General features: G+C 48.1%; 1 protein-coding gene across 7 annotated transcripts in view; it reads right to left on the bottom strand.

Moving 5' to 3' along the window:
* The window catches only part of MICAL2 (microtubule associated monooxygenase, calponin and LIM domain containing 2), a 119,393-nt gene that overhangs the window by 15,152 nt on the left and 76,472 nt on the right, over positions 1 to 27,769 (bottom strand). For all 7 annotated transcript variants that reach the window (XM_048306544.1, XM_048306543.1, XM_048306548.1 and 4 more), the window contains 5 exons: positions 16,802 to 16,994; positions 13,636 to 13,808; positions 12,511 to 12,585; positions 8,520 to 8,617; positions 5,482 to 6,811 (listed from right to left, as the gene is read on the bottom strand). In XM_048306544.1, the coding sequence (XP_048162501.1) occupies positions 5,482 to 6,811; positions 8,520 to 8,617; positions 12,511 to 12,585; positions 13,636 to 13,808; positions 16,802 to 16,994 (1,869 nt within the window). The remainder of the gene's footprint in view (positions 1 to 5,481; positions 6,812 to 8,519; positions 8,618 to 12,510; positions 12,586 to 13,635; positions 13,809 to 16,801; positions 16,995 to 27,769) is intronic.

The raw sequence follows: 27,769 nt of genomic DNA, 5'->3' as shown, positions 1-27,769 counted from the left end.
GCTTCAACCTGCTACAGGGTTAATGGTTAACAGCTGGGCATCTTGGAAATGTACATTATTTAAAGCTCAGTGTTAGTTTTTCTTTGTATCTACAAGGTAACAGTTGGCTTTCTAGGTGCAAGCTGCATTCAGATTAAAATCACCTCCCCTTCTCCCAGTGTAAATGTTTCTTCTTTGCCTTGTTCTGGGTCCCACGGCTGAAGCAGGACTTTTGCCTCCAGCCCTAATTTAAACTCAGGATCCATGAAACATGTTCATCCCAGACAGTAAAGCAATAAAAGCAAATCCAAGTTAATTTGAGGCAGAAATTCTGAATATTTTTCTTTTCGGTCCTTGTGCTCAGTGAAGCTGCTAGCTCCGAGGGCTCAGAGCAGCAGACTTGGGTCCTGCCATCCTTTCTGGGATGCAGGTCCTTGAGCACGGAGGTGCAGTAGCGCTCCAGGTGGGTCTCCAGCCTCACAGGGGCCTCTGCTCCAGACCTGCCCAAGCTGCCAGCCCACACCTCCCTGCCCTGCAGTGCTTGGAGAAGGGACACAGCTCCTGCTCGGACCTGCCAGGGGCTGGTGGCTCACGAGTGCTGCAGCCACACCACTGCCACACGCTGCCCATGCTCTGCACAGGACTGCTGCACTCCACCTCTGTCCCCGGCAGGGACAGTCAGACACAGCCCTCCCCAGGTGTGGGGGCATCAGCCACTGCTTCTTTAATGAGGAAACTCACCCACCTTGCTTCTCCCTGTGCAACCAAAAGTTTGCAGTAACTACCCTGCGGTCTTGCCACTGGAGAAATCAAATTCCACAATATGCAAAGGGCAAACATTGCAGAAACACAAGCAATTACACACTCCCTTTCTTCTCTCAGCTGTGCTGGGAATAAGTGACCGCTTCCCCTGTCTGCCCCTTTGGGGGATATCAATAATTTAGGAGGCGTTACAAGGTCTGGAGGAGAAGCAGCCTGCTCCAACACAAGCGCACCTGCTTCCTCCCTTGGGCGTGTGCCTCGGGAACTCTCTGCCTTTCTGGAACAGAGAGAGGGTCAGTGACCTCCCCAAAGGCTTCCAAGGGCCGTCTCATGAGCACAAGGAATCTGATGCCTGTGTACAGAATAGATTCACAGCATTCCCAGTCCTCCCAATGCCTCGCTGCTGCAGAGAGCCAGGTATTTGCACCTTGCTCTGCAGAGAAAAGCCATTCAGATTGCTCCAAAACACCTCACCCTTTCAAGGGACCCCAATATCCAAATCCTGTTTTCTTCGGCTGTTTCTTTGTGAGAGAGACCAGAAATATGCTCTAAAGTGTACCCCAGATGCAAATTTCAACCTCAAGGCAACAAAACCAAGACAAACAAACAACAAAAAGCCCCAAACCAAAACCCAAAAAACCCCTCAAACTAAACAGGGTGGGATAGGCAGAACTTAGCCAACAGCTGTGAGAATTTTGACAAAACAAACATAAAAACATTCAAACTTAGGGACTTTTACTGAGTCATTAAAATCTGAAACTTAGAACTGCAATACTAAAGTTAGATGATAATAATTTGCCTCCAAATATGCCAAGCCTTAAAGCTCAACCTGCTACAGAACTGATCTCAAAAAAGCAGGTTCTTTTCCAAATATTAACTCAAGTCTTCTAACCTTGGATTTCCACTTTCCAGGCATCTCATTCCTTCAGCTTGGGAGTTATTTATTATGTATTTCTTATTTCCTAAGTACTCTAGCATCTCCTAATTTCCCAATTAGCATATGTTATACTAGAGCTTTCCCTCCCCATGTAACAAGGCCTCGGATGAAAGTGCAATGCTTTTGAGAACCTCTTCTTTAACATGAACATCCAAGGTATTCATTTTCCCAGGAAACCTGAGGTCCTCTGAAAAACGAGGGAGGTGTCACATGAAGAAGCTTATAAGGTGATCCCTTGTGTTAGATGTGGGAGCACTACTGATTGTCCTGGAGGTTTCTAGGGGAAACGACCACTGGTGTCAATCTGCCTGTCACAGCTCACTTCCCTTTCTTTCCTCGGGTGTTTTTGTGTCATGGTAGTGACTGCAGCCTAAATACACACGATGTTTTGGAGCAGGAACTGTTTTGATAACATAATGCTATATTAATCTGTTGGCTTCCTCTGTAACTGTCCAAGACTGCATATTTTTATAAAGTCATGGGAGTTAATCATGACCACTGTAAGAACTTCAGTGTTTTACAAAAGAGAGAGATAAAGTTACACATATCTCCAGGGGGACTGGTGTCCAAAACCAGATGGAAGCTGGCATGAGGTAGGAAATGAAAAGAATGTCCAGTAGAAATTCAGTAGAATGACCACTAGAAGGAGAGGACTTGGCTATTTGGTTTCACATCTTTGCTTCTCCACAGATTTCTCCTGTGGTCTTATGCATGCAATTAATCTTCTAGTGCCTCAGTTGCCCTTCTAAAATACAAAATCAGTGCAAGAGCAGTGTCCTCACTGAGCAGAACACTGCCAACACACAGACTTTCTGTGGCACAACGATGCAGCAATGGGAACCTGAAACATTTGTAGGCAATCCCTTCTCAGTCTAGGGGTGCACAAAATCAGCAAAGTGAGTTCATAGCACATTAAATTTTCTCATCAGCTGAATTGGTTATCCTGCTTAAAGTATCAGTAATTAAAATGGCACTTCGGCAATTTTTTGAATTTCAAAAGGGCAAGTAGGATTAGGGGGGAACAGTTATCCATGTAATTGAACAATTTTATTGATCAATTTTTTTTTAGTGAGGGAGTTTACTGCAGGTTGGAACACAAAGGAAGCATCAAAGGACAAAAGCCTTCAAGATATTTGTGCAGTAAATCAAAAATCTAGAACAGCACTTAGGAACCCCAGTGTGGTTATTTGTGGACAGCTGTATATTCTACAGGCAGACTTCGGATTTATTTTTTTTAAAACCAGTCTCTCCCTGAAAAGTGTGCATGAACCCCTCTTAACTCAGTAAGCTTTGTCTTTGTCCCACACAAGTTGTCTGTTGGATCTCTGCACAGCCCCAAATTTCCAAGTGGCTCTGAGGACGAACTCTTATGAAACAGAGGGAAAGTGTTAGGCAGAAAGCCTTAAAATTAGGTCTGGATATCAGAAACTAGAATGACCCATATGGGAGGTGCAACTGCAGGTGTTAAGTTTGCAACAGGCAATCTGCTGCTAAGATGCTTCATTTTTCTGAAGATTGCTTCTTCCTGCTGAGCTTCAGCTGGGGGCTGAGCACGTGGCAGGAAAGGACAGGAGGACAGAACATATTAAATATCAGAAGTGGTTTCCAAATATTTGCCTACTCCCCAGGGGATTTCTCTGCCATGAGCTAGCCCAGGCTCATCTCAAGCCCATGGACTTTCATCACCCAGCTCATCCTCTGGATCCACAAGCCACTGAGGGAGAAAACAGCAGTGTGATGTAATACCAACCATACCTGCACAGAACAAGTTTGGCCCCAAACAGGATAGGAAAGCCCTACTGCAAGGAGCCAAGAGGAGTATTAGAAGGAGTCTCATTAAATTGGCTTCTGCGAGGTGCTGGGAGTAATTGTTTTTTTCATTAAAGAAATTTTATGAAAGTTGTGGTAAATTTCAAGAGAGGAAAATAATAACAAGAAATGTGGGCTAGAGCTTGTCATCACTTCATGACTAAAGTTTGCCAAGCCTGGGCCTCTGACAAGGGCCTGTATGAGACACAAATGCCATTTTTGAGAGCCAAGAAGGACTCAGCTCTTTACCAGTTTGATTTACTCAAATATGAATGTTTTAAAAACTTCTGAGAGCTACAATGTTGAAACACTGAAGATAACAGACTACTGGGCAAATGGCTAGATTAGAGCTTCATTTTCCTTTTTTTCCTAAACAGACTTTGCATTTCCTATATTTAATAAGTGTAATAATTTAATAATTACTCTTCTGGCTTGCACAGCAGAGGAATGCAACATGTTACACCTGCATGTTTTTCCAAAATATTCTCAACATCAATAAGGCATAGCATTATTCAAACCTTACAAGAATTTTTTTCCATATTAGTTGGAGCACAACATACCAATTATTGTAATGCATTTAGTTAAGAGCAAGTCAGGTTGGCTCAGCTGATGGGCAGTGATGAGGCACAGACTCTGAAAAGGCCTCCCATTTAAGACCACAGGGAGAAGTGTGAACTAGCAACTCTCTGTGGCTTCAGTGCAGTCCTTAGCATCTTCTGGCTCAGTGGGAATGCCTGGTTTTGTGAGTTGTTAGATAAAGGATGCTCCAAGAATCCAATCCGAAAATTCAGGAGCGACAGCAGGAGTTGTTCTATCAGTTTTAATGAGCTCCAGATCAAGTGGCTTACACACTCTATCTTCCCCACAGTGTGTGGCAGTTCTGAAGCAGAAGGGCTGCAAAAGGATCTGGCAGCTCACTGGGAACATTACAGTGACTTTACGTTCTGCATACAGATTTTATTGCTGCTGTACAGCAGCAATTTTGGGGTTACAGTTTGGGCTGCAGTTTAATAAGGTAAGAAACAAACAGGTATGTTGACAAAACTCAGTAGTTATTTAGTTATATATGAGACTTTTTGCAGTGGAAAGATGGATCACAGAGAAAGACAGGTGGGTGCAGTCCTTATGCCTCATGTTTCATACCTGAATCTGTGCTGCACTTAATTCTTTCTGAGCCTATGCTCAGATTACTCAGATTGCTCTTGGTCTGACATCAATATTTCTTGGACTTGTCTGCAATTGTAATACCAACCTTGCTCTTGCAAGCAAACTTGAAAATTGATGCCTTTTAATCACTGCCCAGATAGACTCACAAATAGGTCAGAGGAGGTCAATAAGTTGCTCTCTCCTCTCAAATTAAAGGGGATATTAATGACACTGCAAAGCTCCCAAAAGTATGTCCACAGTTCAGTCACTCTGACAGCAGAGCTGAGGAGACACCTGCTGAGAAAGCACAAACAGAGCAAAGCTTCTTGCTGTTGCAACCACAGTGCTTCAGTCTCTGGTTCCTCACAGGAAGAAAAACAAATGTACCCTGCACGGCAGAAACTGGAGGTTTTGGTGCTCATCCTTCTGCTTGCCTGCTGTAGTCCTCTTTCCACCACTCAGTGTCACCACAGAAACTGCTCTGCCCAGCATCCCTTGCTGGGATGCCTTGCTACCCTTTCCACCTCTTGAGTAGAATTCCCTGATCCAAATGTGTCTGAACAGCAGAGAGCAGCAAACCAAACTTGGGTCCAGTGAGCTGCATTCTGCTTGCAAATCCACTCTGCTTCTTTAAATCTGTAGCAACTCCTAAACTCTAGCCAAGAAATGTATTTATTAAGTGTCCTTAAGTAGAAAGTACCTAGAAATCAAATATAATGCACAATAGATATGTGCTTGCATGATCACGCACAGGTCTTCTGAAGGTTAAGTGCAATTACACAATAATAATAGTAATAATAATAATCGTAACAGTAATAATAACAAAGTAATTCCACTCAGGTCCTCACCTGTGAAAGGATAACACAGCCTTTCTGGAGAATGGTCCTTCATGACAGGCAGAGATGACACCAAGGAATTCCGTTCCCTTTCAAGAGCTTTACTTCTCACTCTGTGGAAGAGTGACCCTTTTTGTGCAGAGTCATCCAGACTGTCCTTGAAGGAGTTCTTGGGCTCTGGAGATGAAAGAAACGTGGACTTTTCCTTACAGATACACATCTCATCCATGGGAGCCCCTAGAGGACGGTCTTCAAAGGTAAACCTTTCTAGGAGTCCTGGGACTTCCTCCATCCTAGTGCAAACTGATTTCTGAGGTATATGGGTTGTCTTGGAAGGTCTGCAGGGTGTGAAGGATACCTCTTCCTTGTAATCCCTTAGAGATATCTCTTCAGAGCCGAAAGAAGAATGAGATGGATTTGAGAAAGGGCTCCCATCTCCTGAATATTTTCCTGCCCACTCCCTTACTTTAGGATCCTGTGACTGAGTGTTGTTGTTGTTCCTGTTCCTTTGGCTTAGGGAATACCCAGGAGTGCTGGGGAAGCTGAAGAAAACTTGTTCTGAAGAGGCTTTGACTTTGCTCTCTGAGTCCTGCTTTAGTCCTTCTGGAGTCAAGGTTAGAGGCTCCCAAATGGATCTTTTGATAGCATTGGCTATGAGCCTCAGTGGGGATTTTGGCTGGCCGGCTGCATGCTCCCTGGAAACCACATCTGGAATCCTCAGAGCATCCTTTGTGTCGGCTGACAAAGTTGGTGGAGCACCATCTGCAGATAAGAGAAGCCCAGGACAACGGGATTGTTTGAACACTTCTTTTGTCCAGCCAGCATCCTTCTTCTCCAGGGTCCACGGGGCTCTGTTGTTTCCATACCCTGGACTGCTCCCACCCAAGTCTGTCCTGTTTGAGCCACACAAGGGTTGCTGTTGACTACAAAGCCCCAGCCTCTTTTTTGCCTCCTTTAACTCTTGCTCAAGCTTTTCTTCTGGGTGCCTGGTATTTTTGCAGTTTTTCTCTTTCAAATCCAGAGATGACAGCACTTTTGTCTTCCTGTTAAAATCCTCTGGTTCAGAGGTAGATTTCTGTGGTTTTTCCATCCAGTCCCAGGCTGAGTGTGTCCCAATGTTACTATCTGTGTCTTCAGGCTCATAAAAATCAGCAGCTGGTGTCCCATTCCCAAGAGGGGTCCATGGAGAACCTGTGGTGCTGCCCTGGAAAGGACAGTGGGGAACAGAGTGATGTGTGTCTTCAGGCATCATCTCCCTGGCTGCTTCTTTTCTTTGAAATACTGGGCTGCAGGGTTTGGAATGTCCTCTTGTAATTTCTGGTGGCTTCTTGCAAGAAAACAACTGTGAAGTGCATGAAAAAAAATTACTATTTTAGGGATATAAAAATACTGCTTTGTGTAGCTTCTATTTCATAAAATACTTTAATCCATTTTAATCTTAATAGTAATGAACATAATATTTAATTTGTACACAAATACATATGTAAATGATAATGTAAGAAAAGCTTTTCCCCCTAAAGGGCTAATATTTCTCTAGGAGTGGAAATCTAATACTACTGGAAATTTTAATAGTCTAAAAATAATGTTATCCATGCAAAGAATCTGTCATATCTTTATGAATTACCTTTAATATTTTCCTTAGAAAGAAACAGTCCTATCCCCAGGAAAACAGACAAGAGCAGATCTGCTCTATTCTCCTGTGTGTGTTCCAGTTGCATCACCTTAAGAGTTTTGAGCAAGCACAAGAGACCATTATCCATCCTCTCCAAATGTTTTTATAATATTGCATGTTTATGTAGCACAGGTAGGAACGAAAGAAGTGACCCAGAGAAGATTATAAAATGCAAGATGGTAGTTTTGAACAATTCAATTAGTTCCCTCTCATGATTATTTTTCCTTTGGTAAAGGTTTAAATTCATTACTCCAGCCACCAAAATCTTCTGCTGAAGATAGTAACAGGGATAAGTACCCATTTTATGTAGCCAGCAGACAAAACTAGAGTTCTTCATTCCGTCTTAAAAAGGAAGCATTTTATCATCAGTGCTGTGTGATAATGGATGGTGTGAAGATTGAATTCCTGCTTCCATTTATGTGCCAGATACCCAAATTCACATGGGTGAAGCCATTAATCTGACTTTTCATTTCCCAGAAGCATCAGAAGTAAGGCAATAATGATTCCACTCCGTTTCACACTTCTGTTTGATGACTAAAATTATTATTGGCCAGGACCTCAGATAGCAAAATGTAAGAAACACAATAAACAAATAAATACCCTCTTATTCCTCGCTTTTTAGAGTAAGAAAAAGGCCACTAAGCAGTGCTTGTAGAGCAGGAGCTGATGGAGTCCCCTCTCCTCATGCACAGCATGGCCAGGGAGCATTGTGCAGCTCTGCTCTCCTGGGACATTCCTTTCCTGGCCCCATTGTCCTGCACCGGATTTCAGCCACCACTGTGGATGTGGAAGAGCTGATTTTTTCCTAGCACAGGCCCTGAGGTCAAGCAATTCTAGCTATGTTTAACCCAAGGGTGAGGACAACTGTCCAGGGCATGGAGGATGTGGGCTGGTCCCTGCTCCACCTGGCTCCGGGAGCCCGGGAACGTGCTGCCCTTTGCTCGGGATGGTCAGTCATGACTCCTCCTGCTGCAGTGCTGCGCTGATGGCAGGCCCACCCTTCCTCATCCTTAAAAAAACCCCAACATTAAAAAAACCCAGAAAACACCATGGAAATCCTAGGTCCTGAAGGACACAGAAGATGCTCCTGAGCAGTGGGAGATGTGAAGCCCTTTTCTATTCTGTGATTTTGTGACTGGTGCAACAGATTAGTGGCTAACTCCTCATGTGATCAAGGCCTGAGTCTCTCAGCTGCTTGATTTGGGAATGATTACATCAAATCCAAGTCTCTTCCCTACTTGCAGCACAAGTATAACGCCAACCTCAGTGGTTACTGTGAGGACCAAAACTATCTAAGGGAGCAGAGGCAGCCTGCTGAGAGCAGACATGCCCTATCAGCAGCTACAATCATTCTGCCCTGCACAGTTCTCCTTCCTACCTGTGCTTGGGAGTGCTCCTCTTCAGCACCACTCTGACAGCTGGCTGAGCTCTCCTTCCAGCGGAGCCCAGGTTTCTTGCTCGACAGTAGAGGAAAGCCTGCAAGAGACACAACTTTTACCCTCACATTGGTATTGACTTTGTCTTAAGTGAAGTCTGCAATTAAAGAACAAGAGTAGAAGATTAAACAGCCGCCTGGATAGAGTTAAACCTGAAGAACTAACCTACAACATGGAAGTTTATGGCCTCGCTCACATGTGTGTGTGCATGCTGTGCCAAACACATGTGGATATTTTCAGCAGTGGACCTGAACTGCTTCCACTTTTTGGCTGGATGTAGTGAAGCAGCTTTTGAGTTCCAGGAAACTTTCTGGAAAACCAACCCTCTTTAGAGGGCCTTTGGGCCTCAGAAGCACAGGCAGTCAAAACAACCTGTGACTTTTGAACTTAGGGTAATTCCAAGAAATGAAGGAAATGGATGACTTCTGAAAGGGCTGTCCATCAGAATGGGAAAAAAAATGAGAAATGCATCCACCTGCAGGCAGTAAGGACAGAAAAAATGCTGCAGTCTCCCAAGCAGGGACAACAGGCAGCATGATGGGGGCTCCCCTAGGACAGGCAAGGTAAATAATTGCTAAAGGAGGCAACTTGCACCTGAAGGAAGTCAGGAGAACTTTCCGATATTTGTGCCTGTGGGAATTTTGCGTAATAAATAATCTTTGGACAAACAAAAGTATCCCTGATCCAAGATATTATCATGTCTAGCTATAACATGACAAGTATATTTACAGCTCAATTATTAACTCCCAAACCCAAGCATTAGTTCTGAAATCCATGCAGGTTCCCAAAGCAAACTTTGGGTCTTCTACATAGGGATTAAAAGCTGCGTAAGGACAAAAGCAACACTCCAGAGAGAGAGAGGACAGCTCCTGCATGTGGGCTTCAACAAAGGCAAGCCAGGCAGGGAGGCCGAGTTCCCTTTCCTCTCAGTGTCTCACCTCTTCATACCCAATCTTGATGCAACTTGTCATGTTGGATCAAGACTAGAGGGACACACTCTGCTGGAGCCTGTTAAGGAACTCCTGCAGGGATGGCAACCAGGGGCTGACCTTTATATCCTGTAACTGAGTTACAGGAAAACATGGCAATCCACAGTTAGGATAAAAAAGCCACCACCACCACCTGCATAAATGAGCCAGGTGGGTTCAGCCTGATCCACTAAGGCCCTGAGCCTCCTGACACGAGCAAATGTCATGGTTCAGGACACCGAGGGGAAATGCAAGTGCTGCAGCAGCAACAGCCAGAACACTGATGAGGGCATAAAACCCCCAGCCCAGGAGTCTGCTTGTGCCCATGGGGAGAACTGCTTCCCACCCCAGCTCTCGTGGGCGTGCTCACAAGGACAGGGCCTGCGCATGGGAGAACATTGCTCCACACAAAGCCATAGCCCACCATCTGTCACAGGGAAAACGGTTTCATTCCCACCAAGATGCTGAACCTGTATTTTCAGCTTTGCTTTCAAAACAGGATTTTAGAAAAAAAAAAAAAAGTTCCCTAGGGTACTATCATGATCTGCTTGGCCCAAATTCCCAAGATAAATTAAGAGCACGGCATTCCCTGTGGCCGTGTGATGGGGATTAAAGGTTTTGAAAGGTAATATCCTGCTCTGAGCCTCGCAGCCAATACAGCCGTGACACTGATTTCCTCTCCTTGGCTGCCTACCCCGTGCTGTTTATGAAACATATGTGTTTGGGGAAATATGTCTGAAAAGGAGACAGATTTTTTTTCATGTGACTGATGATCATATGAATTCCTGTAATCAAATTGGATTAAATATAGAAACTATGACTTACAGTCTTCCTCCAGAGAGTAAAAAAAGCCTTTATTCTGCTCCCAGTGTGTGCTGACTGTGCTTTACACCTCATTTTGACAGCATACTGGAGGTTCAGGCAGACTCACGCAGCACATTGCTCCCCTCTCAAAGGCTTTTAGCTCCCTCTAGAGCCCTTGAGGCACATGGAAGATTTTAACACCATGATGGGAAAATTAATTGGCAAACCATTAAGTGATGCCCTTGCTGAGAGCAAGCTGAAAATCAGTCAAAATTAAGAGTGACACCCCGTCCAGTCTTCTCTGCTTTCCTTTCTCACAGTCTGTCTTACGCCGCGCTCAAACCTGGATCAAGCATCATTATTGATTGATCTTTTAAAAACTGAGATCAATTAAGGCAAGACTTTAAATCCAAGCCTTTGGTGGAGCCAAACTCTGATGTCTATGCCAATTCCCCCATGCTTTACAGTTCTCAAGAGGCAGAGCCAAGGCTGACACAGATGCCATGAGACTTTGAGGACAGCCTGTTCCACCTTCTCATCCTCAGCATGGGGGAGCCTTCCCCTGGGTGAGACACCCCATGCAGCCTCTCAGAGCATGGCAAAGCCTCATGGCTCAGATGTGCAGGGAATCCCAGGGAATGCAGCCCTGTCCTGCCTGTCTGCCTGCCACAGCTGCAGACCCTCACAGGGGAGGAAGCTGAGCTTGGTGGGGGCCTCCTCTCAGGACCATGAAACAGCCCTGTGCATGCTCTACTGAGATTTACTGAGTTATTCCAGATGTGAGGCACTGGAGGCCTCCCAGAGACTGTGGGTGGGTAGCGACAGTGCTCATGTGCACCTGACTTGAAGGCAAGGCTGATGCCAGGAAGAGGAAATGCATCTTATCTCATTGTTTGAGATATAAAAATTCATCCCACAGTGGGTACTTGCAAATAACCTCAAAGCTTTCTTCAGGCATTCAAAGCAAGCAAGCCGAAAAGCTTCTGCTTGAGCACTGGTCCCATAATGGGCACAGGGATCCTACTTGTTTCAGAAGCAGAGCCATAACTTCTCTGAAAGCAACTGGGACCCTAAACAGCAGCAGAAATCCCCCTCGTTGCAGAGGGCAGCTTAGGGCAGGGCTAAAGAGCAGCTGTCACCAGCATTCCCCAAAACCTGCTGTCTCCATGCTCAGAAACCATGGCACTCGGTCACATGCGCAGATCCCACCCTCCTGCTGCTGCACATCCATGTTTTACACTCCAGCCTGCCAACACCCCAGTCTCCCAGGTACAACTGCACTTCTGGCAGAGCTTTGAGGGGCTCTGGGATGCTGGTAAGCTCACCCAGCCCCATACTGGTGAGGCCAATCCCAGCAGGAACCTGCCAGTCCCTAGGGGCTGGGAGGAAAGCACGTGCACTTGCTGAGGAGCTGTGCCAAGGCAGGAGGGCAACACAGCCCCAAGCAGCAGGGGTGAAACCGAGGGTGGCTGTCTTGTTTGGGGACTCCAGCCCAGGAGAAAGGTTACCTGGATGCAGCCTCAGCTGGGAGGGGTGACCAGAAGTGAACAGAGCACAGATCCAACCTCTGTCAAAATCACTGCCCTCCTGTGTGATTCCCACAGGTCAGCCCAAACCAAGGGAAACTGCTAGAGGACAAGGATCACTAACACTTACTTTCACCAGCTCATCTCTTGGGATTGGCTTTCTCCCTTTCACCAACCCAGAAATATCACCTGGGGTTTTTTTTCCAACAGAAAAGAGGTGACAGAGCACCTGTGGAAGTGTGTCAACAGGCACCTCCAGGAGCATTTCTAATGAGTGACACCAGGTTAGAGCCAGCATCCCACCTGATCAAAAGCAATCAGTGCAGGCAGGGCTAGAGACAAAATATGCAGCTCTGGGATAGGAGTGAGTGTTCTCATCTGGAGAATTAAAGTGGACACCACTTGCTGATGGGTATAGTTACACAGAGAACTGTGCACAGTCACACAGAAAGGGAATTTTTCTTTTGAGGGTAAGAAAATGGAAAAGAAACATTTGGTGTGTTTTAGATATCCGTTTTCTCAACTAGTGACACCAAAATATAAAAATCCTAAAGGAAAGGAGGGGAAACAGAAAACTAAAAAGGCAGGAAAACAGAATGAATAGAAAATACAATCACTTCTCAGGCTCTACTCACTCGTTTGGATTTTTCTCCTCCAATTCTGATACTTATTTAATGCCGTGGACTGAAAACTGTTGGCTCTCTGGAGTGCTGAGCAGAAACAGAAGGGACACAGGGTCAGCTAATGCAGCAAAAGCCAGAGGGCAGAAATGGAGCTGGGGAGAAAAGAAAAGCGGAGGAACAGAATCCCAAATCCCCGGCGGCGGGGGGTCAGCTTTCCAAGCAGCCTCCAGCCGGGAGAGGGCAGCGCGCACCCGCCGCGGGATACCGGGAGCAGCTCCCAGCGCGGAGCTCAGCAACCCTCGCACTTATCCCAAACCCACTCGGGGCTGGGGGCAGGGAAACGACCTCAGCAGCCAGGGATGGGGGACAGCGTGAAACTGGGGAAGAAAGAGGATAAAATTCTTTAGTGGCTACATGGAGTCACGTGCTGCTGGGCACATTTTGGGGTCCGCTGCTGTCCTTTTGCCTTAAACAAGGACTCCATTATTCAAGAGCTGATTTAAATTGCTGTATGAAATTCCCTCTTTTCTGCTTGGATTAAAAATGCATATATGGCTGCGGGGGTAGTGGGAGATGGGAAGAAACGAGTGCTGGTGGCCTTTTATTTTCTGCAGAACCATTTCTTTGGCTGTTTTTAGCACATCTTTTAGTTCTGACCAGCTCCAGACAAGAGTTTCCATTTGAAGGCAGATTGTTCCCATACCTCTCCCCACCTCCCTACTAGCTATATCCTTTCCTCCCTGTGCTTTCACTGGATACAAAAACCTTAAGCAGCTACTTGCAGAAACATAAATTTTCCCAAGCAGAGCTCTCTAGTGATTCCCAGCATCACCCTTGCCTAGGCAGTGCTGCAGATACTGCATTGACTAATAACATCCTAACATTTTACCAGTGGGAAAACATTCACCCCACCCCTGCAAGCCAAGCACGAGGCACAACTCCTCCAGGTTATCCTGCACCACGGAAATGGTGCTTCAGTTACAGCACCAAAAAGGCAGAAACCCCCCCAAAAGACACCATTAACAGGCACAACCTGGCCACACTGCAGGGAAAAGCCTCCACTTTGAAACATCTCCCCCAGTCCTGCCTGTCTCAGGAGAGGCTGCAGGAGCACCCCCAGGTCAGGATACTGCTTACCATCAGCCACTTTGGATGTTTTGGAGGTTTCCTCCGGCACCACAGGGCTCCTGATGAGCTGTGCCCACCTCTGGATGGGGCTGGAGCAGGCGGGGGGTTCCAGCAGCGAGGTCTGTCCTTCGCTCACCTCAGAGTTCGAGGAGTCACCGTTGAAATCAGACTCCAGCTCAGAGCTACAGGGGAAAAGGGCAAGATGGAAGTGGGACATTTCAGGGGGTGCAACAAGCCCTGGCATCAGCACTGACAGCAGTGTGGGTGTTTCAGAGGAAGAGGTGTTTTGGCACCCAGAGCTGATGTCCTCATTTTCCTGCTTTCATCACTGTTATTACAGGACTGTAATTTGCTGTAGGCACTCCACAGCTGAGCTACCCCCATTCCCATCAGACTCTGGATTCACACCTAGAGCCACTACGTTCAGCACCTGGAATCAAAGTGCTGCTGAGAGGGACTTGGGGTGAAAGCCCTCACTGCTTGGTCAGCAAGGCCAGGCCCTTCTGCCTCCAAGGCTGTACAGCAGGATGAAGTAAGGGAAACAGCATTTGCAACGCTGTAATTGGCCTGGAAACAAGGCACGAGGGGCAAAACTCTACACTTTCCACATTTTTCCTGCAGATTTTTGAAAATAAGAGGAGAAAGGAGTCTGGAGGAGAGGCATGAGGAGAGCCATGGGCCCAGCAAGCAAGGCAGAGTCCAGAAGGTGGAGAAAATTGTAAGCATTAGTCTAGAGAGGGAGGATTGAGTGAAGCTACCTAAGCAGCCTTCAAATGTGCAAAAGGTGTCTGCAGGGATCAAGGAAACAAACTCTCCTCTTTTGCAGGAGCCACTGGGCCAGCCCATGTAACACTGAGCAGCACAGGGAGGCACCTGAGCTGATCACAGAGGCAGATTGTGGCATCCCCTTGTGTAAATGTAATTAAAAATACACCACACAAACACACGTGTGGATGACATGCACATCATGACCTTGCCTCGGGGCAGAGCAACTGTTTGAGGTGATTATTAGCCCTTTTTCTAATAATCAGGCCATTTCTTTCATCTCTGAAGTCCAGACTATGGGGAACAGACACCGTCAGCCCTTCTGATGTGACCACATTCCCACTGCCATGCATGAGTGCAGCAGGATCCCACTCAGCCTCTTTTAAATGCAAACAATACTGCCAACCTAATTCTTAGATTTACTGTGATGATTAATAGCTGTGCCTCAAAAAACGAGGAGCTCACAGCACGAGCAGTCCTGTTGGCGTGGCAGGAGAACGCTGCTTCGTGTTTATACAGCAGAAAGCAAAGTTTTGTTGGGACAGCCCAGGGCATAGCCCAGGAGGAAGAAGAGGTAAAGGGAGGCTGCAGACCCTATAAAGCCATGCATTTGGGTAGTACCCACCAGTCCTGTGTCCCAGCTTCACCCAGAACAAACCAGCAGTACTGGGAGGCCAGGGCAGGCAAGACAGCAGGGAAGGGAGCACCTCTCCAGGTGTGCTGCTCTCTTGGCAGGCTGCATCAGAGTGGCCATCCATTTCATGCTAAAACATGCTTTTTAAGCTGACTTTCAAGCAGTGTCAACCAAATAGATAGATACAGATATATATATATGTAAAAATGTACGTATGTGAAGGCTTTGATAGCTGAGACTCTGCGTGGATGGAGAGATACCACACTGAGATCAGGCAGAGGGCCACACTAAAGGAAAAAAAAAGCCCTGCCATTAACATTGATTTATATCTTTCTGTTTTAAGGAGCAGAACGTGTATTTTCCTTGGCCAGCAAGGAGCTGAGTGCTATAGCATGAGGTTTCTCCTCTCATCTCTGCTGCAATGGGGGTCATTACTCACAGTACCTAAAGCCTGAACTGCAAAGCTGTGTCACCGAGCTGCTCGTTTTCCCAGTCCCACCGAGTTCCCTGCAGCCAGCTCAGCAGTGCCATTTGTCACTCGCTGTTTCTCTTGTCCCCCTTTCCAGGCAGGGGCAGTCCTGCCGGAGCAGCCTGAGCCGGAGGGTGCAGCGGGAGGTTGGCCTCGGAGCCCCTGGCACCCGCTGTGCTGGTGACAGATGTGCTGTCACCCCTTGTGCCACATCCTGCTGGCAGGGAGCCAGGGGCCCTGCTGTCCAGCCGCAGGAAAGGAGCTGATCCCTCAGATCAGGGGATTAGCCAGCTCTCATCACTGCCTGGATGCCACCAGGGCACCATGAGCCGGAGGGTGTTAGTGGAGGATGCAAGCACATGCTCTGCAGGGGAGCTGCTAAGCAGGCAGGAAACCCTTCCCTGTGTTCATCTCTTCCCCATGGATAGGTTCGTCCTTCCCTGTAAGAGCAGCCAGACCCACGCACAGAGCACAAACCCTGTTTCAAACCACCTCAGGGAATAGCAGAAAGTTGCTCAGAGTCCTCTGAGCAACCTCAGAGCCAGGTTGCTCTCCAAAACCTACACACAGCACCACAAACAGGTGTTTGGAGGGTGTCAGGAATCTGAACGAGCTTCCCCACAGAGCAGCAGTGCTTGCAACAGCTGGTCTTGGTTTGGGCTTTTTTTTATTTTTTTCACTCTCCCTCTTAATTTTTAGTTCTCAGTAAGGAAAGCTGCTTTAGTCAGGGGATACCAATCTAATCTTTAGATGGAACAAACTCCCACAGAATCCTGCCCAAAAGCAAATATATTCTAATGTGTATGTAGAAATTGGGCTTCCTCTGAGAGCTCCCCAAGGTTCATCAAATTTCAGATTTCTTACGGATGGGCAGGCTCTTAAAACCCAGGAGAGGCCCAGGGTGTGGAGCTGCAGGATGGTGCCCAAGGAGGGGAGGTGGCCAGGTCACAGGATGCACCTTTGGCCACAACACACCCACTGCCCAAATCCCTGTGCACCAAAAACCATCAGTTCCAAGAGCTGAACCCAAGCTGATCACAGCAATGTTTATCCCTCTGATTCAGGCCTCTGTGTGGGATGTGAATGTTTGAAGATTTCCTGCAAAGTGATTCATGTGCCTGGGGGGATTTGTGGCTGTGGTTAAGAACAATTGTTATCCTGACCATTTGTGGGGGATTTTTTGTTTGGTTCTTTTCCCCCACCCGCCCAGTTGTACATACATCCAGTTCTATATTTTGTTACGATTTTCTTTAGCATTCTAGAGAACACCAAACTGCTCTTAGAGGTTTACTTGTATTTTAAAGTACCTGCTAGCATCGCTGGTGACCATGACTCGAACAGCGAGGAGGTTGTGCTCAGTCATCTCCTCCTCAGGGATGACCCTCACGATGGCCCACTCGGGGGAAGGGGGTGAGAACCAGCTCTCCAGGTCGTGGTGTTTAGGGATGCTCTTCGCCTTCTTGGGGGAGGTGGGCTCGTGAGCCACGGGCAGGCAGCAGCCTGGGAAGGCACAAAGGTGACAGCAGGGTGTTAGGGGAGGAGGGAGTCCACGGGGGACCTCACCCCTGCACTTGAGTGGTCCTTGGCTGGTGGTTCCTGCGTGGGGTCTTGTGCTGTCCCCAGAGGCACAGGAAAGGTGCGTGCACAGACAGCCTGGCGTAGCAAAAACACCCCTCCAGCCCAGAACAGCCCTGTCAGAGCTCCTCAGCTTGGATCCAGAGAGAAGGAAACTTCAGGAGCAGCCTCAGCTTCGGCAGCTGCGGGTCTTTGCGCTGCTCAGTGGGATGGACATCAGCCTGGTGCCTGGTGGCAGCAGTGCCACACGTGCCAGCCACACAAGTAGGGATTTATGGCTCTTTTCCAGCCCCTTATGGACCTGTGTGTGTGGCAGGAGGCAGATGAACCAGCCTTGCTTGGGTGGCTGAACCTTCAGCCTCACACTGAAAGTTTAGGTCAGTTTAGGACAGAGGGAGTGAGCAAAATAAACGCAGACCCTTCAGGTTAGTTTTGATTGCATACAGCAAATACAGACCCTGATTTGTGAAAAGAAGCAGCATCCCAGCAGTTAAACAGCACTATCCCTGAACTTCACATTCAGACAGGGGGAATAAAGAATAAAGCCACGTTTCCCCGCTCACCCCAGGCGACTGAGACAGGAGTTCATCTCTCCCTGTGAAATCCTCAATTTCTGAGCAACCTCACCTATCCACAATCTCCCACCCAAGCAAATACAAACATATCAGCTGCAAAGCTTCCCTGGGGCTTGGTGCAGAACGGACAAATGACAAGCTCCAGGAGAGTGGCTCTGCTTGGTTCACTGCCCCTGTGGGGTGATTTTAGTGCATCCAATTCAACACTGGTGCTTCTAATTTACACCTGTATGAGCGGGGAAAAAAATCTAACTTGGTACATGGCTTATTTTCTCATCGACTGGAGTAAACCATCTAGTTAACATCAATTAAACTCCTATTTAACTTGCAGCGCCTCCATTTATTGCAGGAGTGCACTCACCCCATCCTTCTCCTTGCAAGAGCTTTTACCTAGAACATGCTCAGCCCCTACACCCAGCTCAAGAGCACCACAGCAGCCATGTGTTTCCTGACTGCAGGGGTTTCATTTCCTCTGGGAAATGGGAAGAAATTCATGCCTCTCTGATTTTTATGTCTGACTTCTACTTTGGCCTAGCCAGGCCACCCACCCAAAGATGCTGTGGGCTCCAGCAGCTGAGTAGAAACCAGTGTTGTGAGCCAATTTGTAAAACTCAAATCTTTCAACCCAACTTTCTCCTTAAAAGATGGTGCATTTTACATGCAAATCAGAGCAAGCAAACCCAAATAATAGTTTTCCAGCTCTTTCTGTAAATTCTGTACCCATGCTGGCAATAAGCACTGCCCAAAGTCACTTCAAGTGGCTGCTAAAGAAAGTCAGTTTTGCCATTTGCTTGCACCCTCAGCGTGTTCCCTTCCCACCCCACGCACTAATGCTTTCCCTGCCATGCTAACAGGAAAGAGGAGAAAACATGCTTATGACTAACAGACACACAGCTGGAGACCATCAAAACCACAGACAGACAGACAGACAGACAGACTACCTACAGTGATTCCCAGCATGGCTCCTGAATGTGATCGCATTTCCAGTCAACCCATCCCTCTGCAATAGCTTGCTACACATCCAATTTCCAATCACTAGGGACATGTAATAGTCAGAGCTGGTGAAGGACCTCAGGGTGTCATCCAGGACACCAGATGACAGTGATGGATGGCACCATTACCTCTCTGAAGAGGTAAATTTCTGTGCTTGCTTTTTTTCCATTGCATTCTTCTGGTTGTTTAAATTTCTTTCTGGCATCACAATCTCTCCCCTTCTTGAACTCCACAAGCTGACCCTCTCAGCAATCTGTTGGACAGCCGAGTCCTTTCTGAGCAAGCTAAGTTTACATCCACAGTGATACCAACCAGGATGAAGATCAGCATCCCGCAGCAGCATCCCTGCCCATGGCAGGGGGGTTGGACCAGTTCTCTGCAGGTCCCTCCCCACCCAAACCAGTCCAGGATTTGAAAGCAAACCCACTCCTTACTAACATATTTTATCAGTATTTGTATTGTGACATATAAATTGAATAAATTATGTTGCACTGAGCTCCACAAAAGCAGAGACTGGACCATCTTGGTGTTTTAGTGTGTGGGACACCCACATGAGCACATCAACACTGGCTCACACATTCTGCAGGGCACTTGGAAAGTTTAAAGTTAGTACTGCTGTCCCTCATCGCAGCGCTGTACCTCGGCTAACAGGCTCAAACAGAAAGCAGAGATGTCCCAGATGCCCCATCACCAGAGTTTTTGTGGGCTCTGAGGATGTTACACCATACAACTGGTCCCTCCTAAAAAGCAGTGGAGTTTCCAATCACCGAGGACAACAGGGGTCCGGACCGAGTTCAGGGCAGCAGGGATGTGCTGCTGCTGCTGCTGGCCTTGTGTAAGCACCGTGGGGGAAGAGTGTGGCCAACTCAAACAAAAAAAAACCTGGAGCTCCACAGGCCTGGATCCCACCTGGCAATCATTACCTGCTCCCCCACAGCAATGCAAACACATCCAGCCGGCCACCACTGCGGCTCTGCCGCGGGCCAGCGCTGCCGCTCGTGTTTGAGCAGTACCAAAAAAGAGAAGTTATGTTCTGATACAAACAAACTGTTCAGAAAGAAACCTGGGGCTTCTTTAAAGCTCTTATTTTGCACAGTTAGATAAGAAGGGCTGTGGGAACTGATTTCTGCTGAATCGGCCCAAAGGCTGAGTACTTACACAAAGGTGAGGCACACATTTATGCGCCTGAACTGATGTTAGGCTAAATTAGAAACAGGAGATTCAGAAAGTTCCAGCCTCGCAGCTCTCCCTGAATCCTGAACAGCCACCCATCCCTGCAGCACCAGCAAGGAACTCAGTGAGACGGCAGCACAGCAAGGCTGAGCAGCAGGACCCTGATTTTCTGGAATTCTGCCTTCAGGGTGGAAATCAGGCTCTAAACCTCAGTGCCCTGATTCCCATCATACTGCAGGCTGAGACTGCTAGGACCTCAGGCTGCTACTACTTGAGTCCTTCCCTAAGCCTGTGCCTGGCTGTACTTGATGGCTCTTGAGTATCTCCAGCAAGGGAGACTCCACACCCACTCTGGGCAACCCGTTCCTCTGCACAGCCACTGCACAGTAGAGAAGTTCTTCCTCGTGTTCAGGTGGAACTTCCTGTGCACCAATTTCTGCCCACTGCCTCTTGTCCCATTGCTCAGCATCACCAACAGAGCCTGGCTCTGCCCTCTTTTCACCCTCCCTTCGGATACTTAGAGATTTTGATGAGGTCCCCTCTCAGCTATCTGTCCTCAAGGCCCAAATCTCTCAGCCTGTCCTCATAAGAGAGATGTTCCAGTGCCCTAATCACTTCCTCCCCAGGACAGGAGATTTTCTATTAGAAGCCAAGAGACTGAGTCAGAGGAACTGAACTTTATAAAAAGTAAAGCTAAAGAGGTGTCCCGTGTGCAGGATGGAAAAGGCACAGCCCTGTTTCCTGCCTGTGCACACTGGTGCCATGCCACTGACCTCTGCAGCACGGGGCGTTATCAGAGGAACCCCAGCCCTCAGGAAGCAGTCCCTAAAATAGCATTTGCCTAAGGTCTGACTTCATTTCCATCGTGCTCACTTCACATTTCCTATTCCCTATGCCTCAGCATGTTAAAGACTTCCAGCAGGGGATTTGCCTGCTCCACAGCACGGTTTGGACAGGAGTCCCTGCCAATCCTTTGCCAAAACACTCACTTTACCCACGGAAGGGGGTTGGAGGAGCACGCACAAGCCATGGGAAGGTGTCACAGTCAGAGCAGGTCTGTCACACAAGCACGGCTGCAGGGACAGGCAGCACATGCCACGGGTGTCCCTGAGCAGCCAGGTAAAGGGAAACCTCCTGACGACGACTGACGTGCGCTCACTGGGTGCCGAAGCTCCCTGAGCCAGGCAAGGAGCCAATCTGCTAATTCCCAAATCCTGCCAGCGCTTTGGGGCTGTCCTGTGCAGGGGTGAGGGCAGCCCTTGGCTCTGCTTGGCCAGGAGCTGCAGGTCCTACAGCCACCACAACTCGGGGTGTTCCTGCTGCTTTAGGGTCTACACTTACACAGCTCCAGCTTGCTGTCCAAAGGGCTGATAGGATTAAGGGAATCCATGTTTTCCACTCCTTCCGCTGTTAACTTCCTCCTTACTCCACTGTCACCCACATATGATGATCCTTCTCATCCTGGTCTTTGACTGACTTGCAGTGAGGGCAAATAACATGGCTTTAGGCTTCATGAGGTTTTTTTGTTTGTTTGGTGGTTGGGGTTTTAAATTTTTCTTTAATGCAAGTGGTGAAGCTTAGCTGCCTTCAGCTACTTAAACAGCAGCAATACAGTCAGTGATTTGAACAGAACAATCATGTATTCATCTGGCCTTCCCACTCAAACATGATGAAAAATGTGGATAAAAACAACTTCTCCTTTGTCTGTATTTCAAAACTCACCTCATCCTCCTCACATGGGCAGAGAAACAACTGTTCCTTACAGGGCAAGGATTTAGCTAAACCCTGTGGGGACTGGGAAGTATTCCTAAGGTTTCAGCTTGCAGAGCTTATATCTGGGTTGGCTCTCACCCAGAGGTCAGGGCTGGTCAAAACTCACTGCAATCTATGGGCTTAGCCTAAGAGCCCCTGCAGACCCCAATGACAAACATAAACCCCTCCCCAGTAAAACAGTTTTTCTCTGCATTAAGTGTCATGCCAACTGTTTTAATTCAATATTCTGCCAGCTCACCTTTGCATTTGAGACAGCAATGTCTGCACCAGGCCTCGAGTGAGTCAGAGATGCAGCAGTGAGGGACAAAGACATTATGAAAGACCTTTCCCTGCCTGAGCCTTCAGGAAGCTCATGCTAACCAAAAGCAGGCAAATTCAGCACGGCTCCTCTGCTCACTCAAAGTTCAGTGCAACCCTGATTCTCTTAATGACAGGCTTGCAAAATTCACATGCTTACACAGCGATAATCCACCATAACCTAAAAAGCATTTTTGCCTTTTTTCTTCTTTAAATAACTTTCTGTAACAGCAACCTCAGTGGTCTGGATGCATTTCAGCATCCAGCAAGGCCTTCATGCAGCATCACTGTCCTGCAAAGGCTCTGTATCCAAGGCAGGAACATTGGCAGTGAAATCTTATGTCCCCACAGTGGGGAGAGCCAAAGTCATCCCAATGCCCAGAAACAGGAATGGAGAAATCTCCTGGGCTGTGGGATCGGGGACTCTGGGATCTCAAGAGGTTTTGCTAATGCATTGGTTTGCCTTTCTTCCTTGGGTATGAGGGCAGAGCTGACAGTCCACAGCTGTGGAGAGATCCTTCTTGTCTGTATTGTGCTGCCTGTTACAGACATGAGCTACATGAATATTCCTACAGCCTGAAAGCTTGCAATAATTTTGGAAGCAATTACTCACTCCTGGAGTGAGTTTAAGGCAGTTTATGCCCGCGGATACACAGGGCAGGTCTCCTGCGGGGCTCTCAGGCAGCTGTGCTGTTCTGGCTCAAGCCAAGCGGGAGAGGTGCAGCCATAGGGACCCTCCCTGTGCCATGAACCCCTCCCCACACCGCAGGCTGCCACTGCCCGTCCCTGTCGGGGCCGAGGGAGCGTTTGCAGGGGGCACTGAGCTGCACAGACCCAGATCCAGGACTGATGCTGCCTCATGGTCTTGCACCAGCTCTCCTAGACTGCTCTGCCAAAAATCTCCAGCGCAGGTTTTTGAAAGCCCAAACCTCTGAGCTGTTTACTGCCCCTCCGTGACTAACAAACTGCTGAACGCCGTCCACCAGCAGGCAAGCTCCCGCTGCTAATGCAAACCAGACAAATGCATCACCGCATCCCTCCTCCTGGTCCCAGAGGCTCTGCCATCGCACCAGCCCGGCTCAGGGACAGAGGGGTCCCCGTCTCGCACACGCCGTGCCCATTCGGCTGCACGGAGGAGCAGGATCGGTGTCAGATCCTTGTCACGCCAGGCTTGGAGGCGCAATTGCAATGGGTTCTGCTTAGCTGATGAGAACACCGCGATCCCACGGGAGCCCCTGGCACGGGTCCCCTTGAGAAACGCGCCCAGAAGCAGCGTGCCACCGCAGCCGCGGCAGAGGAGCGGCCCTTTCCGAAGGGCTTAGCGCCCACCCACGCGGGGCTTCGCGGGCGGCTCTGACACCTTCTCTGGTTACCATTTGTAAGGCGCTGATCGCTCCAGCATCTGAGCGCCCCGACCCCCAGCGCCAGGGCCACCAGCCAGAGGAGCAGGAGATGCTGTCCCTGCTGCGAGTCCTGCTTGACAGGGCAGCCTGGCTCCGTGCGGGCTCTGCTGCTGCTCCTGAGTCATCTGCCGAGCCAGCGCCGGGCAAAGCACACTGCTGTGACCTGGCAACGAGGTGACAAGGGCTTGGGACCCAGCCAGCTTCGGGCAGAGCCAAGCTCCTGCCGGGGCAGCTGGACCGGGTCAGGCGTTTCCTCCCCAGCGCAGGCAAAGCGCCTGCCGCCCACAATGGCACAAAGCCTGGACTCGGCCAAAAATCACTCCCCTCCCCACCAGGAGCGCCGTGCCAAGCGGCTCGGACACCAGCTGGCTCAGGGCAGCTGGCTTTGATCGGCTTTTCTCAGGAGCGGCTGCTCCCCACGTGCCTCTGTCCAGCATGGACAAAAATGGTCAAAGATGCTCCACTGAAAATCCCCAGCCAAGGCAGCTGCAGCCGTCTCCCCATTAAGCCAATGCTGCTGGGCCACAAACAGCCAGAAGTGTTCACATTTCTCCTCCCTCCTCCTCTATAGCTGGTTTTAAGTCATGTTAGGGGAATATATTTTTTAAGGAAATCCCGTGGGATTTCTTGGCTAAAGTGAGTCAGACCAAATGGGAACCCCACATTAAGAAGAAAAGGGGAGCGAACCTCACCGAGTCAACCAAAGTATGAAAACTCACACAAACCCAGAGAACATCCCTGAAGGCAGGTGAAAAGCACAAACAGAGCCAGCAAACAACAAATTTTAAAATTATATCTACTTTTCTTCCTTGGGCGACAACATGCTCAGGATACTGGTGGTCAGGAACAAAGTATTTGTGGGGAGGCTGGTCCTGAAAACAACTCCAAGAACTCCTGATCTGCCCAGGCTGGGGGTCCCCACACACCAAACCACAAGGTCTGGTGGCTGACCAGGTGGAGACCCCCTAGCAGGGCCCTCAGATGGGACAAGAAATTCTCTCTACCTGCTGCTGGCAGTGCAAGGGGACCCTGCCACAACTGCCCTGCCCCAAGAGCAGGCAGCTCCACCCCTGCCCCACAGCTATGGAAAAGCAGACAAGAAACAACCAATTCCTTGTGGGCCTTGTTTGGGGAATAGGGAGGAAAACTGAAACCTCCTGGAATCAGTTGTCCCAACCTGCAGTCGGAATGTGATGTTTTGACACCTCTGGCCCACCCTGAGGCCTGTGAAGCAGGAACAGTACAACAGTACTTACCCAAAACTGCCCCAGCCCATTCAGGACTGGCACAGGGCTTTCTGGTCCTCAGGTGAAAGGCAGCACCAAAACCCAGAGTGCTGCTCTGGTCAGCGGGGTGTGGGTGCCTGGCACCCAGCGCTGGCACAGGGCTCGCTTTCCCTGCTGTGCAGCTGGTCCCATCCAGCACAGTGCCCCCCATTAAAGACTCCAGCCTAACTTGCATCTTGCATTCCTGGCTGGCAATCCCAAGGCTCTTGGCCGGCCACTAAACTGTGTCACCTCATAACTCATTCACAGGGTAAGTGGACTCTGCCTGGCCTTGTATGGAGCTGATGACTAAGGCACTGACAGGAGTGGGCACTTCTAAAGTGGAGTTACTCACACACATGGGCAGCTCTGATGGTGAAAGCAAACACCAGCTGGCATCAAAACCTGGCTTTAAGAAATTCAGTCATCAGACCACAAACTGATCCATAGCACACCCAGCCCACTTTGCTGCCTGACTTCTTACTGTGCAATAAATCAAAAAATAATCTGAGTCCAGCTTACAAAACAGCAGTGCCTTAGGAAAGCTGTGGAGACACAAGGAAGGTGTCCTAACACCAGAGCTGTGCAAGCCCAGCTGAAATGAACCCAGTGAGCTCAGGGGCGACACCCCGAGCAGAAGGCACTCCCCTGGGAAGCACAGCCCACGTGGGACTGGGACAGTGGGAATGGGGAAACACCTCCAGCTTGGTTAGACCTTGGTGTTGCTGAAATACAGGGCTCAGCAGCCCACACGAGTGAAACCCAACCTCAAACCTGTCCGAGCTTCAGCTGCATCCTGTAACCTGAGCTCAAATCACACAAGGCTGCATGGGAGCGCTGCCTGTGTCAGAGCTGGAAACTGAAGCCATCCCACTGAGGTATTCCACAGATCTACCTTAGGAGACGACAAGGCTTCCAGCAGCATTCCCAAACTGATGTCCTGTCCCAACTTTGACTTTTCATCTCACCTGAGATACCACCAGGCAGGTTTTTACCCTTGAAAAAGGATTCTTACAAAAGGTATGATAGCTGACATTTCACAGATATCCGTTCTTGCCACATCTCCCCTTCTTTTTTTTCCCTCATACTTGATCCACACTTCTAACAGAAGTAATTCCACTTTATTGAGGCTAACACACAGCAAAGAATAAAGGGTACTGCTGCTCCCATTATCCACGGGGTGGCACTCAGCTTCCTGGGGCAGTGGGACCAGATCACCTGCCTGCCTTCCAACCACCAGTGCCTCACAAATGCTTTCCTGCACCCTCTCTGCGTCCATGATCCAGGGATGAGCCCCCTCCTCCTGTCCCCACACCAGGAGACCATCTCCCCCCACTCTCCTGTGAGCCCACACCAGACCTACACAAGTTCTTCAGCAGCAAAACACTTTTTCCAAATTTCCATCACCTACTTCATAAACAGACGCTTCTGAATTCTGGCACAAAATACAGCCAGGAATTTGAAGCTCTCAAAGCCAGACAGAGCCCCCCATGATTTTTTAATGCATGTGAGAGAACAGTGCACATTAGCGTGCTAATACAACTGAACAAAAATTAATAGAGATAAAAAAAAGAAACTTAGAAAGCCTATTAGATATACTGAATAAGTATCTTTAGGAAGAATTGATTCTCAAGCAAAACCTGCTATGATAGCACACTACTTCTATTATTTTAGAGTAAATAAATATTTAATCAGAGCAATCTGTGTTAGTCTGGTATATTAAGGCATGCATTAATTATGAATTTGGAGTGCAGCTGCAACACTTTCAGTTTCCAGTGTCCATCAAAATAGTATTTTTGGACATAGATTCAAAGCACCAAATACCTTAAAACAAAGACATGAATGAATGAATGAATGAATACCTGCAGAACAAATGCTAAAAGAGCAAATTCAATACTATAGCAACATGGAAATTTCTTCATCATTTCACATTTCAAAAAACCATTTCAGAAATTCCATCCATTTCAAACAGGTTTGGAGCCCACCACCTGATGAGATTAAAGCCTCCCTTCTTTTTATGTGAGCATACTTCATGAAGGAAAGGAAAGAGACTTGGGGAAATATTTACATGACTAATATGTATACTTGCACCAGGCATTAATACATAATGTCTTCTGATCTTCAGTGACATGATCTTTCAGGCAAAAAAAATCAAGTCATCTGCAAACATGTCATGTCTTCGAAAACATAAATATTAATGCAGAATTTAGTGCATTTCAAAACTCACTGTTTTGATTGGAATGTGAGGAATGAGTGAGCCAGAAGTGAATGAAAGCCAATCATAGTAACTAATTGCCATAATGCTGTGGAAAAATGCAGACCATAGTCTTTGCTTGTGGTTGGAAGACACATAGAAGCAACTTTCACTGGCATTTTACAGCTGTAGCAATTTAGAAGAACTCAGAGGAACAGAAATTACTCTTCATGGTAGAGTTAATGAAAGGCTGGTGTTTGAATCTGAGCAATTTTAAGAAGTTCTGTCTATATTCTTCTATTCAAATCAAGTATGTTTAAAACCAGCAAGATCTTTTTAATTTTAAAGGCTTAGCATAATTATAATAAAGGTGGGTTACCTTTAGTGAATCCTGACATGTTTGATTTTCATTAACAGACATCTGGGCAGTTAATGCTGCCTGGCTTTGAGAATGAAAGGTTAGCCTGGCTTTTCAAAAAAAGAAATTTAATAAAGAAAATAGGCACATCTCTGTACTTAGTTTCAACCCAAATGACCCTCGTGGCAACAGACAAGCTGAGAACCCATTTGAAGCAGTGTAAAGAGGAGGAAGGACAGAGCAGTTCCTGAGCCTGCCAGTGTCACCTCTGCCGTTCTCATGCTGCAATGGCATCTGTACCATCAGGTCTCCGAGAGCATTAACTGTGCAAAGAGGCATTAGTGCCCTCTGCTCCAAACCCACGGGTTTTGGGCTCACCCTGCCCTGGGACTGGGTGCAGGGTGAGCCCAGAGGAGCAGCCTGTCTGCCTCTCAAGTAACTCCAGCAAAGGGACACAGCTTTGGGGGGCACTGCTGACAGCACGTGGGGCTGGGAGCATCCCCAGCTTTGGAGAGAACTCCAGAGCAGAGCAATAGGAAGATCCAGCTCTCCTGCTCACAGGGAGCTCTGCTCACACACCAAGATGAGGACAGGAGTGCTGAACCAGCTCGTTAAATTCACACAGAACTTAACCCACCAGGCTCTCCCTTCAGCAGCATCACCAGGAGC

Source organism: Corvus hawaiiensis, chromosome 6 (assembly GCF_020740725.1).
Source record: "Corvus hawaiiensis isolate bCorHaw1 chromosome 6, bCorHaw1.pri.cur, whole genome shotgun sequence".
Lineage (NCBI taxonomy): Eukaryota > Metazoa > Chordata > Aves > Passeriformes > Corvidae > Corvus > Corvus hawaiiensis.
This window is presented reverse-complemented; position numbering and strand designations above follow the sequence as displayed.